The sequence below is a fragment of the Tyto alba genome, unplaced genomic scaffold (assembly GCF_018691265.1).
Source record: "Tyto alba isolate M040663 unplaced genomic scaffold, T.alba_DEE_v4.0 Super-Scaffold_20, whole genome shotgun sequence".
Classification (NCBI taxonomy): Eukaryota; Metazoa; Chordata; class Aves; order Strigiformes; family Tytonidae; genus Tyto; species Tyto alba.
Window position 1 is genome coordinate 6,023,028 of NW_024881283.1, and position 18,386 is coordinate 6,041,413.

Below are 18,386 nucleotides of genomic sequence, written 5' to 3' on the forward strand. Positions count from 1 at the left end.
AACGAAGAGAACAAATTGTGCACAGAATTTTAAAAACCATCCAAATAAGATGGAACAAAGATATGAATAATAAAGCACAGGCACTGATATTGTGCTTGTTTCTAGGTCCAGTTCAGAAAAGGTCTGTTTAAAATAAGCATCTTTAAGGCAATGCTATGAAAATGAAGCATAGTAGTAATATTGGACTCAGAAGCATTTTAAAATGTAGGACTGTTTTCCAGCAGCTTTCTGCCACTCTTAGCTCTGTATTATTTAATTTAAACAGCAGTCCATTTGTTTCAAACTATTTTTAACATGTTCATTGCAGTAGTGTAGACTCTAGGCAGCTTGCAAATAAGATTTGGGGATGTTGTGTGGCCATCTGTGGACTGGGAGCAGTCATTTCCAGTGTACATACTGGGAGGTGAAGTAACTTGCTAATGGCCTCTTGTGTGGTTAGAGAAGAGGAAGCCAAATCTCCTGGCTGGAAGCTCTTTGCTTTAATTATATGTGTGTCCAAGTTTATTCAATGTATCCTCTTTCACCAGCCTTTGACGTCGAAAAAAATTCTGGTTGGGAAGACTACAGAAATAGAAGAATTGTTATTCTGAATGAGTTGAGTGTCCGGTGTTGTCTGCTGCACTGGTGAACATCAAATGAGAGGATGAGATGCTGTCAGTCTCTGTAAATGGACTTTAATGGAATAACTTAGGGAGACACATATTGTTTGTCTGTGTCCATTAATCTTTGGCTTCTTCCCTGCAGCATTTGGGGTTTATATTAATTATATCTGTGTTGTCTCTGTTCTTGTAAACCCAAGTAAATTTTTAACCTCTTAAAATAGTATGTTACAATTTCACTCACTGCCACTTAGGGCATCCTGTATTTTCACAAGGTAGTATGTTTTTCACTTGCTTACTTTGAATCTAATCAAATATCTTTTTGCTGATGGATTAGGAAAGTGTGTGAGCAAATCCAGACAGGCATGTCTTTACTATGTCTTATTTTATATTAGCACATGATCTCTTTCACCATGTGCTAAGCAAGCCCATTTAGTGTCATTGGAAATGATTTCACAATAGTCTCCTGTTCCTCCTTTAAACAGAGATATGTTGTCTGTGGGCACAGTACATCTAGTTGTGAGAGCAGCCAGATGTTCACATCTCAGGCATTTTTCTCATCTGTAAGGTTTTAGCAGAGCTGACCAAAAAAAAGCGGGGAAAAAAAAAAAAGGTGTTTGGCTTTAAATTTTATGCTGAGCAGCTTAACAAGCATTGAAGAGTCTATGCAATGACAGTATGTAATGAATGCACTAGGAAATGGTGATTTTATATTTCTAATCATCGTAGATCAGTGTGTAATAATTCTTGGGTAGCTTCCTCTTGAAGTCTTGCATTCTGGATTTCCTGTTCTAATTTCTGGCCACCATAGGATTTTTGACAGTTGTTGGCTTTTTAGAGCAATTCTAGTGAATATAAAGCCTAATGAACAAGTTTCCTCCTCATGGTCTTTCAATAAGCCTTGTCCACACTTGGGCTTCTCTGTGCCTGGAAGAAGGGCTGCTAGGTGTGGTCTGAGGCTCTTAGAAAGGGCAACATGCCTGGGAGCTGGGGTGTGGGTGCCAAAGCTAGGGAGAAATACAAGGTTTCAGTCTTCAGACCTCTGTTTATACTTTTATTCCTCAGTTCAAAATATGTTGTTTATTTGAATGACCAGAAGTGAGAATCCTGCCCACCTCTTGATGGTAATCTTTGTCTTCTGTTGTGTTTCCAACTTCTAGCAGATAGATGGTGAGGCCTTTCTACTCCTGAACCAGAGCGACATCGTTAAAATACTCAGTATTAAGCTGGGTCCTGCCCTGAAGATCTACAATGCCATTCTCATGTTCAAGTCTGCAGAAGACAACTGAGAAGAGCTCTTCAGCAGAGGCCACGAGGAGTTGACAGGGAGTGGATCTTCAACTGCGAGCATTACAACGTGCTGAACAGGCAGATGGGGACCTAGATGTATTTTAAGTAGAACTTGTATTCTGAGGACATAAAAATCCTGCCACAGTCTGGAATATGGGGCAGCTTCACTTCCAAGAAGAGGATATTATTATATTTTGTAATTGAATTTGGTTTTGATATATCAATCTCTTTTTGAGATCTAGAAGAAACCTCCAGTTATAAGGGGAATCCAGGGTAATATTGGTGGAGCTGCAATAGCAAGGAGAAAGCTATGAGTAAAATGACTGCTGTGTCCAATGATAGTGCCTGAAAGAGAGACTGAATTATCACCAGCATGTTTAATATATTCTGTATGTATAAAAACTGAGAAGAGACAGTAAGAAAATAGGAAAAAGATGCACTTCAGAGCAACTCACCTGTATCCTTCAGTGCTGTGACTCAAGAGCTGACCTTTTCAGGACTGATTTTTAAATTCCCGTTTCTCCTACTGATCCTAGCTGTTCTAATGCCCCTGGCTACTGGGCTGCTTACACCACAGCAGAGGTAGCATGGGCACAGGGTTTCCATCAGTGATGGCTTGTATCGTTTCTGGTAACAAGCAAAATATTCTCATTCATGTCACCAGAGGGCAGGAAGCGAGCCCTGTGGAGGTAGCCTTTGGGTAGGCAAAGATCTCATAAAGATACCTCCCACAGGAGAAGAAGATAAATATTTGAGCTGTAATTCTCCTGTCAGTGCTTTTGTGCAGCTGCTGTTGGGACCAGGATCATCTTACAGCAAAATGGCACAATCAGGAGCACCTGGGAATTTGATGGGCTCATTCTTGTCCTCTCTACTGTCAACCAATTGCTAGGAATAGGAGTGGGAAACACAACAGTGGCCAGCATATGTGTACAGATGCAAACAGATTTCTTAGAAACAATTTGCTTTTAGTTTTGTACAGTCAAAACTCGTGAACGCTTAGTGCTTTAGCCTTTTCAGCCTCTGAGTGGGCTTCGGTCTGTTCTGCAAGAGTCAGTGTGCTGTAGCAGCAGGGCACCGGCTTCTCTGCCTCTCTAGTGGCAAGGCAGGCAGAGCACGCAGGGAGGTTTGACTGGAGGGGAAGCAGGGTGAAAACAGACAGCAGAACGAGGTAGGAATGACTTCTCAAAAGAGAGAGCTAATCTGTGTCAGGGAGGAAGCAAAGCCTGTGGCTGTGTTCCTGTGCATGCAGTCCGTGCTCTCCGGACGGGAGGGGAGCATGAGCATTTCCTGCTCTGCTCAAAGTCAGAGCATAGTTTCCTAAACGTGCGCATGGGACTGCGATGTCCATGGTGGAGGATTCCCACACCGTGATTTCCAGAGCCGTCCTCTTGCGATGGGAGCCCTGGGAGAAGTGGTGAGCCCTGCTGGGGCTCTGCGCAGTGTTACCGTTCGGACCTGGCAGCATGTGAGCTCGTGACTCTTCCTCTGGCCGCTCTCCTTCATAGATGTTTTGCTGTTCTGGAGTTTAGCTCGAACCACCTTAGCTAGGGAAGCCTTTTCACCCCTTCATTCAGAGCTGCCGGGCTGAATCCCACGTGTGTGAACCCTTCGAGCGCTGTGTGTGTGTTTACACGGTGTTGCCGATGGCAGGCGTGCCATCAGCCTCTGCCCAGGGTTGCATGAATTTCTCAGGGCACTGCATGATGAGATATGATCCATCCATACGCACCTCGAACTCCCTCCTGTACCTGGTATCTCTGTGACCAGTGGTGTTGCTGTAGCCCCAGCCCTGCAGCTTCTCGGAGAGCCCTTGGGCACAGAATGAACACGCTGTCCCTGACCATGCGGTGACACGAGGAACGCACTTGGTCTCCCTTCCCTGATCACTCCATGCCCTTTGTCCAACCTTCCAGCTGCTGAGAAGGTCCTTGTGACTTGCCTAAAGTAGTAAGTTCCTTAAAATTGTAAATAGAGCAGAATCCACACCGCTGAAGCCATTCAGTCCTGGATTAATATATAGAGCAATTTGTCTCCATACTTTCTATTTTTGTATAAGATGCCAAGGGCTTTAAGCCTTCCACAGAGAAGACATAGGGATAGTGGGATATTTGATAGCTGAAACATTAAATATTAGCCAGGCAGCTGCAAGAGTGTAATTTATTGCAGTGTTAAGGACTAGAGAAGATATGAATTTAATTTATTAAAATACTTTTTAGTCGGATAGCGAGGATATTCACCAAAGAGTCACATTCCTTTATCCCACTCTGCGCATGCAGCGTTAATGTAAAGACTTGAATTGTAAGCGGCATGTCCTGGACTCTGACACAACTCGCCTCCTAGGCAAAGCAAAATTGTTTCCTGACAACTGGAGCAGAGGATCCATAGCTGGACTGTTTTGTTCCTGGCTCTCCACCCACTTGCTAAATAACCTCGAGCCCTTTTTTGCTCCAGTTTCCCCCTCTGTGACACCCAGCCAGGCGCAGTGAGTGCAATCTCACCTTGCTTTTTTTTTCTAGCAAGCAGGTCCTGCCAGATTTTCTGTTTTACCTCCTTCCTTTGGGAGACTGAGTTGGGGGACAGCAAATTGCCTCCAGCAATAAAACAAAATACAATATTATTTCATCTCTTTTACTATATATAGATAGAGGATGAAGAGAATCCGTGAACCAAGCAATGAGATTCTAGTCACTGAAATTATTCAAACAGAGAGAAATCTTTAATCCTAGAGGCTTCCAAGCCAGCTGGATCAAAGAAGAAAATGTGTACTTGGAGTTTGTTCAGTGACAGCAAGAGTAGTGCTTTCAGCAAGGAGGAAGGAGGAACCCTTTTAGGGATAGAAGAAGGAGGAATGTGCTTCTTGTGCCTTTTTTTGTAATCCGATAATTGTCTTTGCAGAGCAAGCAAGAATGTGCACACATCTATTACTGACTCCTTTTCCAAATATAGCTATATTCTAATAAAGTCAAGCAATTTCACAATAACACAAGGGCAAAAAGATTTCTAGTGTCTTCACTGGACACATTTAAAATTTCCTAATATTTACAAGACAGAAAACCAACTAAACCAGCTCATCTTTTAGCCCCATCACTTATGAATTCACGGGTTGCTGATGCCGTTCCGCTTGCGTCGGGGCGCGTTGCTTTAACATGCGGCTCAGTGACTTCCTTCTGCTGTCAGACTCTGCCCGCACAAATGCGGCTCTGCCTCTTCCCAGTCCTGGCCAAGGCCTGTGGCAAGGCGAGGGGTCTGCAGATGCCTTTGATTGTCTAATGCCTCGTTGTCTAATTTGAAACATGCACTTTGAAGCAGAAAGCCAGAAGTTGTAGTTCTGTGGTGAACAAAGCTGAAACTGGTTAATGCCGCCTGGTTTTAGGAGGCTTTCGTCGTCTGATAAATGTCAGCAGAAACCAGCTGTTGGCCCAGCTGAACTCAGAAGTCACTTAGAAATATAAATATATTAGAAGCAACCCAGAGCTGTGACGACTTCCTGTGGGCTGGCAGTGCAATTGGGAAGTCTCAGTTCTCAATTAAAATGGATCTTATTCCTGGGTATGTTTTTGTTCCTGTATCCTTGGTTTTGAAATACAAAGCAATCAAATTTTTCTTCTTCTTTCTCAGTAGGGAGTCCTGTTAAAATGTTTCTGTGCTATCACCGATGATCATTCTTGTAATCCAGTAGCAGCAAATTTCTGCTCTGGTTAATGAACCACATTAAAGTTGGACAGAAGTGTTTGGCAACACTGATAGCAAAACTCTACAACCAAAGGAAAAAAAAAAAAAACAAAAACAACAAAACATTCAGCCCCAGGGGATAAGCCAGTTCAGCTGTAGAAGATTTCCTGCCTGCTACTTTCATGCCCTGCTTAGGGATTTATACAGCAGAAAGCTTTAAAGTTTTTGACATCCTCTCCATCATGTGATGAGCTAGCTTATTTTTGAAATTCCTATTACTTGAACTAGAAACACGTGCAGGGGAAGGGAGTGTGCGCCTGTTGTCTCAGTTCAGCCTCTGAAATGTTTGCCTGTTTTAAACCAAATACTTGAGCTTTTTGACACTAGCCATGACATTGCACTCCACCGATGCTTTCTTCTGGAAATGTGAATAAAATTAATATAAGTTCAGACCTGACTTGTTCTTTCCATGTTGGGGGCTGACCCCGGCACGTGCTCGCAGGGAAGCTGGGCTGGCTCGCTGCCCTGAAGGGCTGTCACCGCGGAGCTTTGTCCCCTTGTTTTCCTCCCCCTAAACCTGGCAGTCAGAATGCAGGCAGCATTTTCATCTCTGATCTCTCTCGTCAGGCAGAGCAAAGCTGTATATTTGAGCTCTCTTCGATTCATACACAGGACAGCATCAGCATCGGCCGGCGGGGCTGTGCCTGATCCCCCAGTCCCTTGCCGTCCTCTCCTGCTGACAGGGTATTTTAATCCTTCACGGTTTCCTATTGCAGACCATCCCAGGACTCTGCTGCCTTCCTAAAGCAGCTTCCAAATTTAAGTGTTTAAAACTAGTGAGAACTTGTTACCAGTACGAATCAGTGTTAAAACTCTGCATGTTGGGGGCTTTGTGTCTCTTTTGCCTTCCTGAATGCCCTCCTGGGTTTCTTCACTGTCCCCCCCATAATAATTTTAATTAACTCACCTGGGCATTTGCTTCCGCTCTAATTGTAGTTAGGTGACAAATTGCAAAACACTGTGCAATATGCCATCAGGCTGGTTTTCTCCCACAATCAGGTGGTGGAAGCTTTCCTCCTGATCTTTGCCGAGGGGTTTCTGACGGAGCCGAGCGGCACCTGCAGCGCGTCGCCGAGCCAAGGGCGAGAGGAGACCAGGGCCCAGATTCACTCGGGCAGCTGAGATTAGCAGACCTTTCAAAACTAAAAATATTGGAGAGTTGGCACCCAGCCATAATTTCTAAACTATCCCATCATCAGGGTAAACATTTGCTCTCATTGGTTTTTCCCTTCCAAGGTTTTTTTGCTTCTATTTAAACCCTGGCTTGTTTGCTTTTGTTACCGTGATCGGATTCCCAGTCTGGTTAGCTTGGATGCTTGTTGCACACTCAGTAACATCAAATTTTGCTTTTACTTGCTTGTTAGTTCCCCCGGGGTTCTGCTGGGACGCATGCTTGTCTGCATCGTTGCACCTGTGATACCTGAATTTCTCTGTGGAAGGGATTCTTTTTAACCAGGATTTTGATGGAGAAGTCTTAACAGAGCAGGGTGCATTAATCACCCAAATGGTTGATTATATTTGCAGATTATTCTGCTCAGGCAGACATAGAGTTTTTTTGTCCCGAGTCATATTTCTCCTTAGGCAGAAAAAACCTGTAGTTTATTTTTTGCCTGCTTGAATGCTCAAGTTGTTCTGCGGTCAGCTCTGACCGTGCTCCTTGGGACTGACTTCTCCCTCGTGCCGAGGCACTTACACAATTCCCTGGGGGGGTTTGCACACCCACGCAAGGGCTCTCGGGGGGTCTCTGATTGAAGGTGAGGACAAAATACGGTGGATGTGCCACCCACGTCGCTCCTTTGCGTCATCCTTCAGCCAAACACCTCTCTCCTCGCCAGCCTGGTCGCAGTCCCTCAGACCGGCTCAAGCCAAACTCCTTAAATTCTGCCTGTCCCAAATGCTCATCAAACCCTTGTCCTTGCACTGAGCTTCGGCAGCTGTGACTCAAGGGTTGTGTTTGAACACACACCGTTGCAGCAGGAGGGCGAACCCCTTAGCCTGGACCTCCAGAAGAGACCTCTTCGTCCTCCTCTTCATCCTCCTACTCCTCCTCCTCCACCTCTCCAGCAGCTCTGCCCCGTGGAGATGGTGATACCCAGCTCTGCGGTGAGGTACGTGCACGAAACTTCACTTGTTGCCCTTTCTTTGCTGAAAGCTTTTCCCATCAGCGAAGGGGTGACCTGCACTGCTCACGGCGGGTTGTGTGATTTTATCGCTTGCACAGAGCTTCGAGCTCCCCCTTCCAGCAGCTCCTTCGTTCTTGTTCACGCTGGTGTGAAAATTGGCCGAAGGGGCGAATGTGGCTGAAGGGGGTAGAGCCAGCAACGGGGAAAAGGAGCATCCTGCTCCCCTCGGCCCCGCGCGGCGCATCTCCCGCACCACAGAACAAGCGACCACCCGCCCTCTCCTCCTCTGCCTCTCCCCTCGGAGGAGCTGGCAGAGCCGCAGTGCTGCGTCCGTGTCTGTTGGCCTCAGCCGCGTGGTTTTGGCGTTTTAAGAACTGGTACTTGCTAGGCTGAGCCCTGCTCCCATCGTCGCCCAGTGAGATGGTGCAGCACAGAGGGGCTGCGGTGGGAGCGGTGGCGGCAGCGGGTTGGGGTTTTGCGGTTGGGATGGCGTGAGCTGGTTGCTTTCAAAGGTGACTAACATTAATTTTGAGAGAGAAGCTTGTGCTGGAGTTGTGTTGTTCCTCGGAAAGGTTGACTGTAGTCTGTATTCCCTGCACGTGTAACATGCCCTGGGCAGATCTGGGGGGCTGCAGTGGGGTTGCTCTGGTGATGAAGGTGTCCACATCCCCCCCCCCTCCCCGAGGTTCACCCGTGGGAGGGAGCAGCCCAGGGGCTGCTTCAAAGGTTGCTCTGCTGAGCATCTCCTTAAGTGAAAAAGAAGCCAAGCCCATTCACCTTTTAAGTGCTTTTAAGCACTTGTTTTCTTTGCTCTTTTGCAGCGGGGCTGAGGTGTTAATCAGCATTTTATCAGGGCTCAGTTAACCTGCTATTCCCAGGGGGTGTAAAAGAAGGTGTGTACTGAGCTCGATGCCAGCTCTTACCTCCTCATACGCCCCCACGGCTGGCCAGATCCTGCACCTCCAGGGAACCCCCGCAGGGTCTCTGCCCTCAGTTTCCTACACCCACTTTTCATCTGGCCACTTAAAACTCTCAAGCCCAGCAGCCTTCCCAGGAGCAGGGACTGTAAAGGCAAACATCTTTGCACTGCCCTGACAGCCCAGCCCCAGCGGGGAAGATGGATGCGGGGATGGAGGGGGGGACCTGCCCTCTCCATCCTGCACCTCTGAAGCTGACGGGAAAATTCCAGCTTCAGGACAGAGAGATAGCAGTGGCATGAAAGAAGAATGTTGTGGCTGGAGGGGGTTCAAGGATGAGGCTGGCTGTGCTCTGCACAGGGAGGACTTTAACAGGGTTCACTGCACCCCAGCCAGCAGCAGAAGTGCCGGTCCTTTCTCCAAATAACGTACTCGCTCCACTATTTATTGGCTTTGTGTGTCACGTCCCCTAATACTTTCTTACATCCTTGCCACCAAGTACAGCCTCAGCTTATTAACTGCCCCACAACGCTTTCTCCTCTCTACATTATTCACCAACCAGACACTGTTAATGTAAGCAAGATATTGTTGTTTTTCCCTTTTGGAGACGGATACATTTGCTGCTGGAATGTTTCCAGCCATTTCTCCGAGAAATGCGATGAAGACTTGTGTGAGCAGGGTGTCTGTACCACGGCCCCGGGAGATGCTGGCACGGGGAGGGGGGGCTCTGGCATCCCCTGGGCAAACCCCCTCCTTGCTGACCAGCTCCCATCTCAGAGCGCAGCACCGATGCCTTCGATCACACGGGTGTTGTGCTTGCAGTAAGGTTTGTCCTCAAAACCAGGGTTACGGTTTCACCAAGGTCAACCTGACGTCCCCAAGTGTCATCAGTGGTGGGCCCTGTTGGGCCAGAAGGTGGCTTTTTGCAGCAATGCGGATTTAAGAAGCTTTTCCACCCACAGAGCATTATCCGGGCTCTCTTTCAGCTCTGTGCTTGAGTTATTTCAAATTACCCAAGTGTTAAAAACAAAACAAAACAAAACAAAAATGGTTGTTCCAAACTCAGATGGTTTCCATGGTTGGGGCCGTGGCTGTGCTGGGAGCCAGCAGCTCTGTGGGTCAGGGTTGCCAAAATGCCTCTGCTTCATGAGCTGTCCTAAAACCCAAATAAAGCTCTTCCACTCTGGGCTCAGGTACCTGGGGCACGCGGCTCTGGGTTTTGTTAGTTCTGGCAGAAATGAAGCACAGGGAAGCTGTGGTATGTCTCTGTGTTACAAAGTGGGACCACACAACTATTCAATGAGTCTCTCTAGATGGTTTTTGCACCGTCTTGAACTTGTCTCTCTTATGGATGGAATTGAAAAAGGCCAGACGAGAGGCTCGAATATGAATTTCCCTTTTCCCAAGCATGTCTCTGCTGCTAGTCGATGGCTGGGGAAGGTCTTGCCCTTTGGTTTCAGTGGAAAACTTTTCAAGCGTCTTCATTTCAGAAGAAACACAATAGTTGAAATGTTGATTATTTTTTTTTTTCCCCATGAAATGGATTTTTGTCCTTCTTGCACTGTGCCAGAGCACCACAGACTGAAAGAATTAACTGAATTTGTCTTCCATTTTTCTCCCTGGGTTGTTTCTCCTCTCCCTGGTCCCGCCTGAGGGATTTCGCTGCCTGCTCAGCTCCGCTGCTCTGTGAAGCTGCTTCCCCATCAATCAGTTCTTCATGCGAATCAGTTAATTCTGCTGCTCTCCCACAGTCAGTTCTCTTCCCATCCATGAACGTTGCACACACATGCGTGAGCCTATAGGCTTCCCCTTTATCCCTGTCCCTCCTTTCCCCACCTTCCCAGCAACATCTGCTCTCCCAAAGGTCCACCTTGACCCTGCATCCCTCCCAGAGGTGGTTGGGCAGCAAAGGATGGGGAGTCCTTGGGACATCGCAGGGTAAAGACAGACCCACGGCTTTCCCGACAGCTCTTCCAAATCCCCTAACAAAACAGCACGAAGATGCTCTCAGACATCAGCAACGCAGCCCCAGCAGCAACACAGCCTCCCCTGCTCCCACCGGGCCGGGCTGCAGACCCTTCCCATGGCTGCTGCAGCCCAGAAAACCCAAAATAAATAGGAGCAAAGAGCACTGAGCCCACCCAGCCTGAGCGAGACCAGGAGCGCTGTCAGGAATCCCACAGCACTCGAGAGGAAGACTCCTCTGTCAGCACAGGATGCTGTCGGGATCTTTGCGCTCCTGTGGCGCTCAGCAGTTAGCGACTGCAGGCTGGGCTGGAAGGATTAAGTGAGCATCGGAGACGTAGCTGGTGTGAGTGGGAGAGCGGTGCTGGTGGTTGCAGCATGGGGCTGTGTTGCTCATCTCGTTGCAGCATCCTTGCAGCAAGACTCCAGCAAAGGCGGCCCTGGGAATGTTTTCCCCAGGGATGGGGAGGCCCCTTTCCCACCCTCTTCTCCATAAATCAGCCAAGAAGGTTTCCGTGTCTTCCCTGCCTTTTTCTCCACTTCCCCATGATTTTGCAAAACTCTGTGCTGAGCGACCCATTTGGAAGGAAACTGCCCTGAACAACTTGAGAACCAGACAACAGATAAAGGAATCATTTACATCTCAAATAAATAAAGCATTTTTGGCTTTGGATCAAAACATAGTTGTGTTTAATGTTATCAGTTTCAGAGTGAGTAATTTATTTTTTTTTATACCCAGGCAGTTACTCTTAAAAAATGCGCATGAGGACTTGATGTAAGCAGAGCAGGAAGCAGACTGTTTTTTTCACTATTGCACAGAGTTATCCCCATGACAAAGCTGCCAAAGCTCTTCTCTTGCCCTAAAGCCAGTGCTTGTTTACATCTATTTACAATCAAATTACATTAAACAGCCGGAGTGATGCAGAGGATAACACTCTTGCATGTTGCCACCATATTTCCAGCTGGATGTTGCAAATAACTTTACATCCACTACAAATGGAAAACCTTTATAAACTTGGATCAGAGCTCCTGATCATGGAGCCAAGGAGCCTTCTTCCAGACAGGATAAAGATGCAGGGGTTTGCCCCTGTAACTGCAAAGAAAAGGGCTGGATGTGAGCACAGAAGGTAACAAAATTAAACCTGTCCACTTGTAGCCACAAAGAGCTTGTGGTGGTAACCAGGAGGAGCATAATATGTTAATGCCTCCAAAAAACTGATATCCACCCCAGCTGGAGACTCTTGGCTCGGCAGAAGGCAACCATGAGCCTTGGCTCTCGTTCCAGGTGTTGTGTTTAACTAACACCCAAGCCATCAGGATGTCACTGCTTTTATGGTGAGATGATGGAGCTTCTGGTAGCTGCTGCTGCCCACCTCGTCCCTAGGAGTTTTCTGTCACCCAGGTGAGATGGATGTGATGTTTGTGTATGAACTTCATCAATGGGAAGAGCTGGGAATATGCGTTCAACTCCTGGATGGTGGAAATATGGTAACGACGTCTTTGCAGAGGAATGTGATGTAGTAAAGTGAATTCTCAAAGCACCATTTGATCTTCAGAGTCTTCATCCAGAGCAGTAGCAACTGCATCCCTTTAAGGAGACACGTCTGGTTAAGATCATCTACCATTTTCTCTGAAACAAGATTTAAAATAGGAGACCTCCCCTTCAAAGAGGTGTATTTGTTTAGCAGTAAAATTGATTAATTACTGGAAAGGATAAAGAAAACAAAATCTTCTGTTGATCCCACAGGGTGAGACCTGCTCTGGCAGAATGCAAATAACGGATGGTTTTACCTTCTGTTACCCTCATCACACTCCTGCTCTCGGGCAAAAGACAAACAGCTCTGGGACCATCATGTGTTGCTCTTGCCCAGTTTCAAGGGAGGGCATCATCCAGATAGGTGTAGATCTGTCTGCTGGTAGCTACAACATGGAGCATCAACTTCTCAGCTCAAGGGCAAGTGAGGACAAGAGCTCCAGCCTGAGCCCATCTCTACCACGTGCAAGTGCTGTCTGCTTTCATCCCTTCTCCCTGGCACATGAAGGAGAGAGGGAAATAAGATAGGACAGGGTTTATGTGATCTGGTGTGGTCCAGAGATTTACAGGGCAATGTCCACAAGTATGATTCATTTCAACTGGCATCAGCTGAACGTCTCATCTGAGGCATCTCAGCTCCTGTGCTGGTCAAGGGAGAAGAAACCAGCATCTGCGGAAATGAATTAATCCCCCTTTCCTTACACAGCTGTTTTGGGATCAGATGTGTGGAAACACCGACTTTCCCCCTTAACTCTTGGGAGAGCCCAGCGGACGGCTGATTTTCTGGTGACTGAGGTCAGACGTGGTGAATCCCCACAGGCAAGATGTACGGGATGCTTTCAGTATTTTTTATTGCACGTGGTATTATAATAACATGGCAGGATTTTTCTCCTCTCTCCTCTTTCCTTATGCCTGCCTGCACAGGCTCTGAGTGTGATTAACCCAGAAAAGCTCCTTGCAATATTTGGCAAGCACTGATTAACTTTGGGAAACCATTGGCTGGGAAATATCCCTGGCTGGAGGGGCCAGTGGTGTGGGCACGTGGCTCAGGTAGTCCCGGAGGTGAGGTGTGTTGGAGCTCTTTCCTTGCAGGGCAAGAGGGTCAACTAATAATTCACTGCTGCTCAGGCAGCTCAGTGTAAATCCATAGATGGAAAAATTCAGTAGTTGCACATGAGGTCATGAAATAGTCCCAAAAGAATGAAAAATCTCCACCCTGATACTCCCGTGGGAGCTCGGCTTCAACAGGATTCATAAAATCACCACTTGAGCCCCTTGGCAGAGTGTTAATTATTTTCCTGCCTACTAGAGCCGCCTGTGTAATTGTTCCAGGGCCTATTAGTGAATTCCTCTCCCAAATGACACCTTTTTTTTTTTTTTTTTTTCCTGGTTTTCATCTAGATACAGTCACTTGGAGACCAGATCCAAGTCTTCTACTTGGTGTGGTGTCAAAAATCATTGCTCATCAGATGATCCCTTTCCCCTGCATCGCTGAGAGGGAACGCATTTCGTCACGTTGAGATGCCGAAAGAGCTTCCACTGTTGCCTTGGGAGGGTTCTTTTCCCTTTTCTCCTGAAAATCATCCCAAATTTCATGTAATTTCCAGGACGATTAAGCAGCACATAGAGGAAAACAACACTCTGACAGCTGAGCTCCCTCTTGATACAGGATTGTTTCCTCCCAGAAATTCTTTCTCTCTGGGTGAGAGCCGAGACCAGTGCTATTCTTCAGTTGCCATTTAATTAGTTCCTAAATTCTTCTAGTGCAGTGTAGATCTACATAAATTAATGATAATAATCTGTATAAGCACCTTTGTAAGGAATGGAGCTTTGCAAGGTCCCTGCCTCACAGCACAGATTCCCCACCTTCCTTTTGGACCTGCACATCATCTCTCCTCCCTGTTTCTTGCTATTTTTACCCTGGTTTTAGCTCCTAGTCCTTGCTTCTTGCTATCCATGGCTGGGTCGGGATCTCCAGCCAAATATCCCATGGCAAGGGGGATGGGAACCAATGAGTTGGGTAGTTCAGACCCCTCGTGGGCGGCTCTGCCACCACCCAGCTCCACTGAGCCTCCAGCAAAGATGCTGCTTCTGTTTTTCTTCTGCAGCCCCCCGAGATGCTCTAAAAAAACTGAGCTTGACTCCTTGACAGATTTCAGCTAATAATCACACCCAAATGTGCCTGCAAATATAATCAGTGGTAAATGTGCAGATATAATCATGCCAGGGAAGAGAAGAGGTGCCATTTAGCAGCTCCAGAAAAGCCTGCAAAGAATCAGCTTTCTTCAGACTATCGGTCCTTGGGGAATGATAGCACATGCAATATTCAGTGGGACATGGAAAGCAACACTGAAAGAGCCATAAATATATCCAGGAAAAATATCACTGATGGAAATTATGAAGCTGAAGAGGATCAGGGGTCTGGAGAGCCTCCCTCATGAGCCACCACACCTTGAGCCCTTCATTGACTCCCCTCCAGCCCATGCTTACAGTGGGAGAAACCCACAGCTTTTACCCACAACATGATGGTGTTTTGGGCACCAGGAGGGTTTCCAAGTCCCGAAATCTGTGTGGGGAGCAGGAGAGGCCAGAGGGGAGCAGGCGTGCGGGATGGCCTGTACATGTTGCCACGCTGCTCACTGGAGGAGCCCAGCACAGCCCTAATCTCATTACAGTATTTTCCATAACATTACAACGCGGACATAACTATTACAGGATTTTCCATTACCCAGTCTGTAATTGAAAACTTTCTGGGGGAAACAGTGTCAGGTTCCCTAAATGAAAGTTATCCCTTTTGCTCCCTGAAAAACCCTTGATTTCTGGTTGTTCCCGCTCAGTCCATCTTGGGTTTGTTTGCTGGTGTCTCCGCCCTTGCTCAGCCCTTAGGTGGCCATAAAGTGTCTTCATTTCTGAAATCAGCATGGCTTAATCCTCTCCAGAGGGGTTATAGTCAGCATTTGCCATGGTTGTTGTTGTCTTTGCACTGGTGGCCGATCGGCTGTGACCGTCTTGGGATTTGCACTGGGGTGCCGGGCTGCCACGACCCTCCGGGGTTATGGCTATATATACAGGCACATATGGACTGGGATGGGTTGTATGAGGCTTGATGTTTTCTAGGTAAAACTTCTCAGCAAAGCATGGTAACTTGTGTTATTTCACCACCTGAAGTTCTGTCTGTGCATCCAGCCTCCTCACCTCTGCTCGGTGCTGTCGGCCCAAGCAGCCGAGTCCTTTCCAGTGAGGCTCTTGGAGAGGAGGGGGAAAACTCACCCAGTGCCAAGAAACTCTAGCCAAGGGCTTTGAAGCTCGCTGAGGTCCAGCGGCAAGAAGTACGACCTTGCAATGGAAAGGGCCGGGCTGTTTTAATTGCAAACAGCGTTACTGACTTTCCTTGTAAAACGACTGCATGCGCTGCCTGGCTGCACCAGCGCCGCGTCCGAGCCCGTCCCAGGCAAGCAAGAGCTCACGGCGGCTGCTCCCAGGGTCTGGAGAAGCAGATTTTGGATGTTTCTCCCCAAGAACCAAAGCACACGACAGAGCAGGGAAAGGCCGAGCCGTCCTTTCTACCGGGAGAGCTGACACCGGACTCCTTTCGGCAAAGGCGAGTTGTGTGCCAAACGCTCTCTGTGGGGGAGGCAGGTTGGCTTTGCACGCCTGCTCGTTAGCATGTGGGGTTGATTATGCACAAGGAAGGGCAGGAGGCTGGCAGGGGAGGGAGCGTGTGCGTGTGTGTGTGTGCGCGCACTGTTCCGGTTGCCGCGAGCGGTAATGGTTGCCATATGGAGCAATGCGCTGAGGATGCTTGGCTGGCTGGGAGCGGGCAGAGCCTAATTCTCACGACGGGTTTAAGCTGCAAAAAAATGTTATTTGTGGGGACCTTTTCCCTGGAGAACACCAGCCCGGGGGAGCCGGCAGAGCAGCTGTTTCAGGGATGTTCATGCGAGGCAAGTGCAGCCGATGTGACGTGAAACCATCCTGGCACCACTGGTTCTTGCCAGTGCGCGGCGTGGGGCAGGCGACACCGGGATGTCTTCTTGTGTTGCGTTCAGGTTGCACGTTTGCCCGACGCTTGGGCCTTGCAGGAGGCAGGGGCTTGCACTGAATTCCAGGTTTCCACTGTTTCTCCAGATAGGAAAATGTGAGATAAATGGGCATCTGCTGGCACATCGCGGCTCTCAGGAGTTTTGAGCCTCTTTGGGCTTCTCCTTGCAAACCCTCTCCTGCGCCACAGCAGGGAACACTCTCAGTGCTGACCTTGCGTCCCAGCAGGATTTAAGCCATCTCTCCCCTGGGGAGAGTCCGGAGAAGGGAATGGGAGGTTTGTCCAGCTGATGATGGTGATCACACCCAAAAGGGTCACAGATCTCAGCGGTTAACTGGGGCGGGAGGGTGCCCTGCACCCCACAGACAAAATGCAGAGCTGGGTGGTTTGGCTGAGGCTGGAAAGTCCCCAAGACACATGGGGGTTGATTTAACCCCCAGCCAGACGCTGTTGTTCCATTCATTTCTGACTGATCTGTTGGGGCTGAGCCTTTGGGTGCAAATTTATAAGCTACCCTGCAAGAGGTGTCTGGAGAGGCACCAGCTCCTGATGTACAGAGACATCGAGGAGGCTGAGGTTGGGACTGGAGGAGAGGTAGAGCGGGGGGAACTTGCTGTAAAGAAGAAGGAGAGCAGCATTTATCCATCACATTCTTTTTTTTTTTATTATTTATTTTTTTTCCCTCTGTCTTATTTTTAAGGTGAAAACGCATTTGCTGCAAAAATTCTGACTTTAATCTTAATTGCAGTCTTTAGCAGGGAAATAGTCTGGGGTAGCAAGCTCACTGCTATTTCAGTGGCCTAAAACTGCATGTTTCTGGATCATTTATCACCCGTGTGTCACCAGCAGTGCTTGTGATGGCGCGGGAATGAAGGGGGCTCAGGCAACAAGGACACAGCGGTACAGCCTGGTCCCACAAGTGCAGTCAGCTCACGGATGCTGCCGAGCATCAGCACGATGAGAGAGGTCCCACCTCCCCATCTTGCCCCATTTCCAAAGCCATAACTACCTCTGCACTCCCGCACAGGTCCAACAGTGTCCTACTTTATCCCCAAGCTCATTGCCTGTCCCCAGAGCCCTCTTGCTCTGGCAGTTTTACCTGGGTAAGCTCCAGCTGTCGGTTCCATTTATCTGGGCTGAGTTCAGTGGCTGGCAGGTTCCATTATTCTTTAAGTGCACATAGTTCTTCCAAAATTCATCTTCTTCCTAGTGAGGTGCAGCAGTTCCCACAGGCTAACAGTGGTGAAATTTTGCAACATCCCAGACAGTGATTCCCAGTGACCTTCCCCAGCTGGTCAGTGCTGTTGGATGCTGAAACTCCCATATTGTGCTTTTTCCTGGTAAATACGGAAAGGCAGGATTACAACTTCACCATTTGGGCTTTTCCTTGTATCCCATCAGCTGTGGATCTGCTCGTTTTTATCTAGAAAATAGCATATTGAAGGTATATACCTGTTGCTAATAGATTTTTCAACTGAGGTCAAAGTACAGTCCCTCATGACAGCTCAGGTGGTGGGAAAATGCAATTAAAAGCTGACTATTCTGCTAATAATAATTAAACAAGTATGTTTATTAGCCAGGACAGCTCCATTTCTGCTTAACACTGGTAGGATCTGGGGATGACTAGAGAGATGGCATTAATGGTGAAGTGTCCTGCATCGGGACTTCTGTTCTGGAGTGAAACATGAGATGTCCAGAGGAGGTGTAGCAGGCTGGGGCGAGGGAATGGAAATGGATTTTTATATCCCAGGACTGGCAGGGCATCAGCAAAGCAGAGCTGGGACCTGAGCTGGGTACTGCCCAGGAGCCAGCGCTCAGAAATGGGGATCCTCAGCCCCCAGCTCATTGCTCCGCATCCCTCTGGCTCTGTCCCCAGTTCATCCCACTGCCACTTCCAGTGCTCAGCATCCTGCCTTGCTCACAGCCTGACCGGGACCCGGGACCCTCCCCAGCACCAGCCCAGGAGGGGGAGATGCCTCCAGCTTTCCTGCGAGGCAGGAGAAGACATCAAAGGCACCAAACCCCTGACTCGTCCCTGTCCCGCCTCGGCCCCTCTCCCCCCCCCCCCCCCAGTTTGCATCATGGAAAATAATGTCCGCAGGCCGCCAGCCCAGGCCGCTGGCTCGGCTCCACGGAGCTGCTCGGCTCCCTCGTGCCCAGGGCTGGCTGAGACATGAACAC

General features: G+C 48.3%; 1 protein-coding gene across 5 annotated transcripts in view; it reads left to right on the plus strand.

Moving 5' to 3' along the window:
* Positions 1-18,386, plus strand: part of LOC104358393 (lethal(3)malignant brain tumor-like protein 3) — a 69,112-nt gene that overhangs the window by 45,924 nt on the left and 4,802 nt on the right. For 3 of the 5 annotated variants that reach the window (XM_042793581.1, XM_033002135.2, XM_033002137.2), the window contains one exon: positions 1,760-6,014. The exons of 1 other annotated variant lie outside the window; for it this stretch is intronic. In XM_042793581.1, coding sequence (XP_042649515.1) covers positions 1,760-1,888 — 129 coding nt within the window. In that variant the 3' untranslated portion in view covers positions 1,889-6,014. Of the gene's footprint in view, positions 1-1,759; positions 6,015-18,386 lie in introns of those variants that run through there. One more of the 5 variants, XM_042793582.1, reaches the window with a different exon arrangement.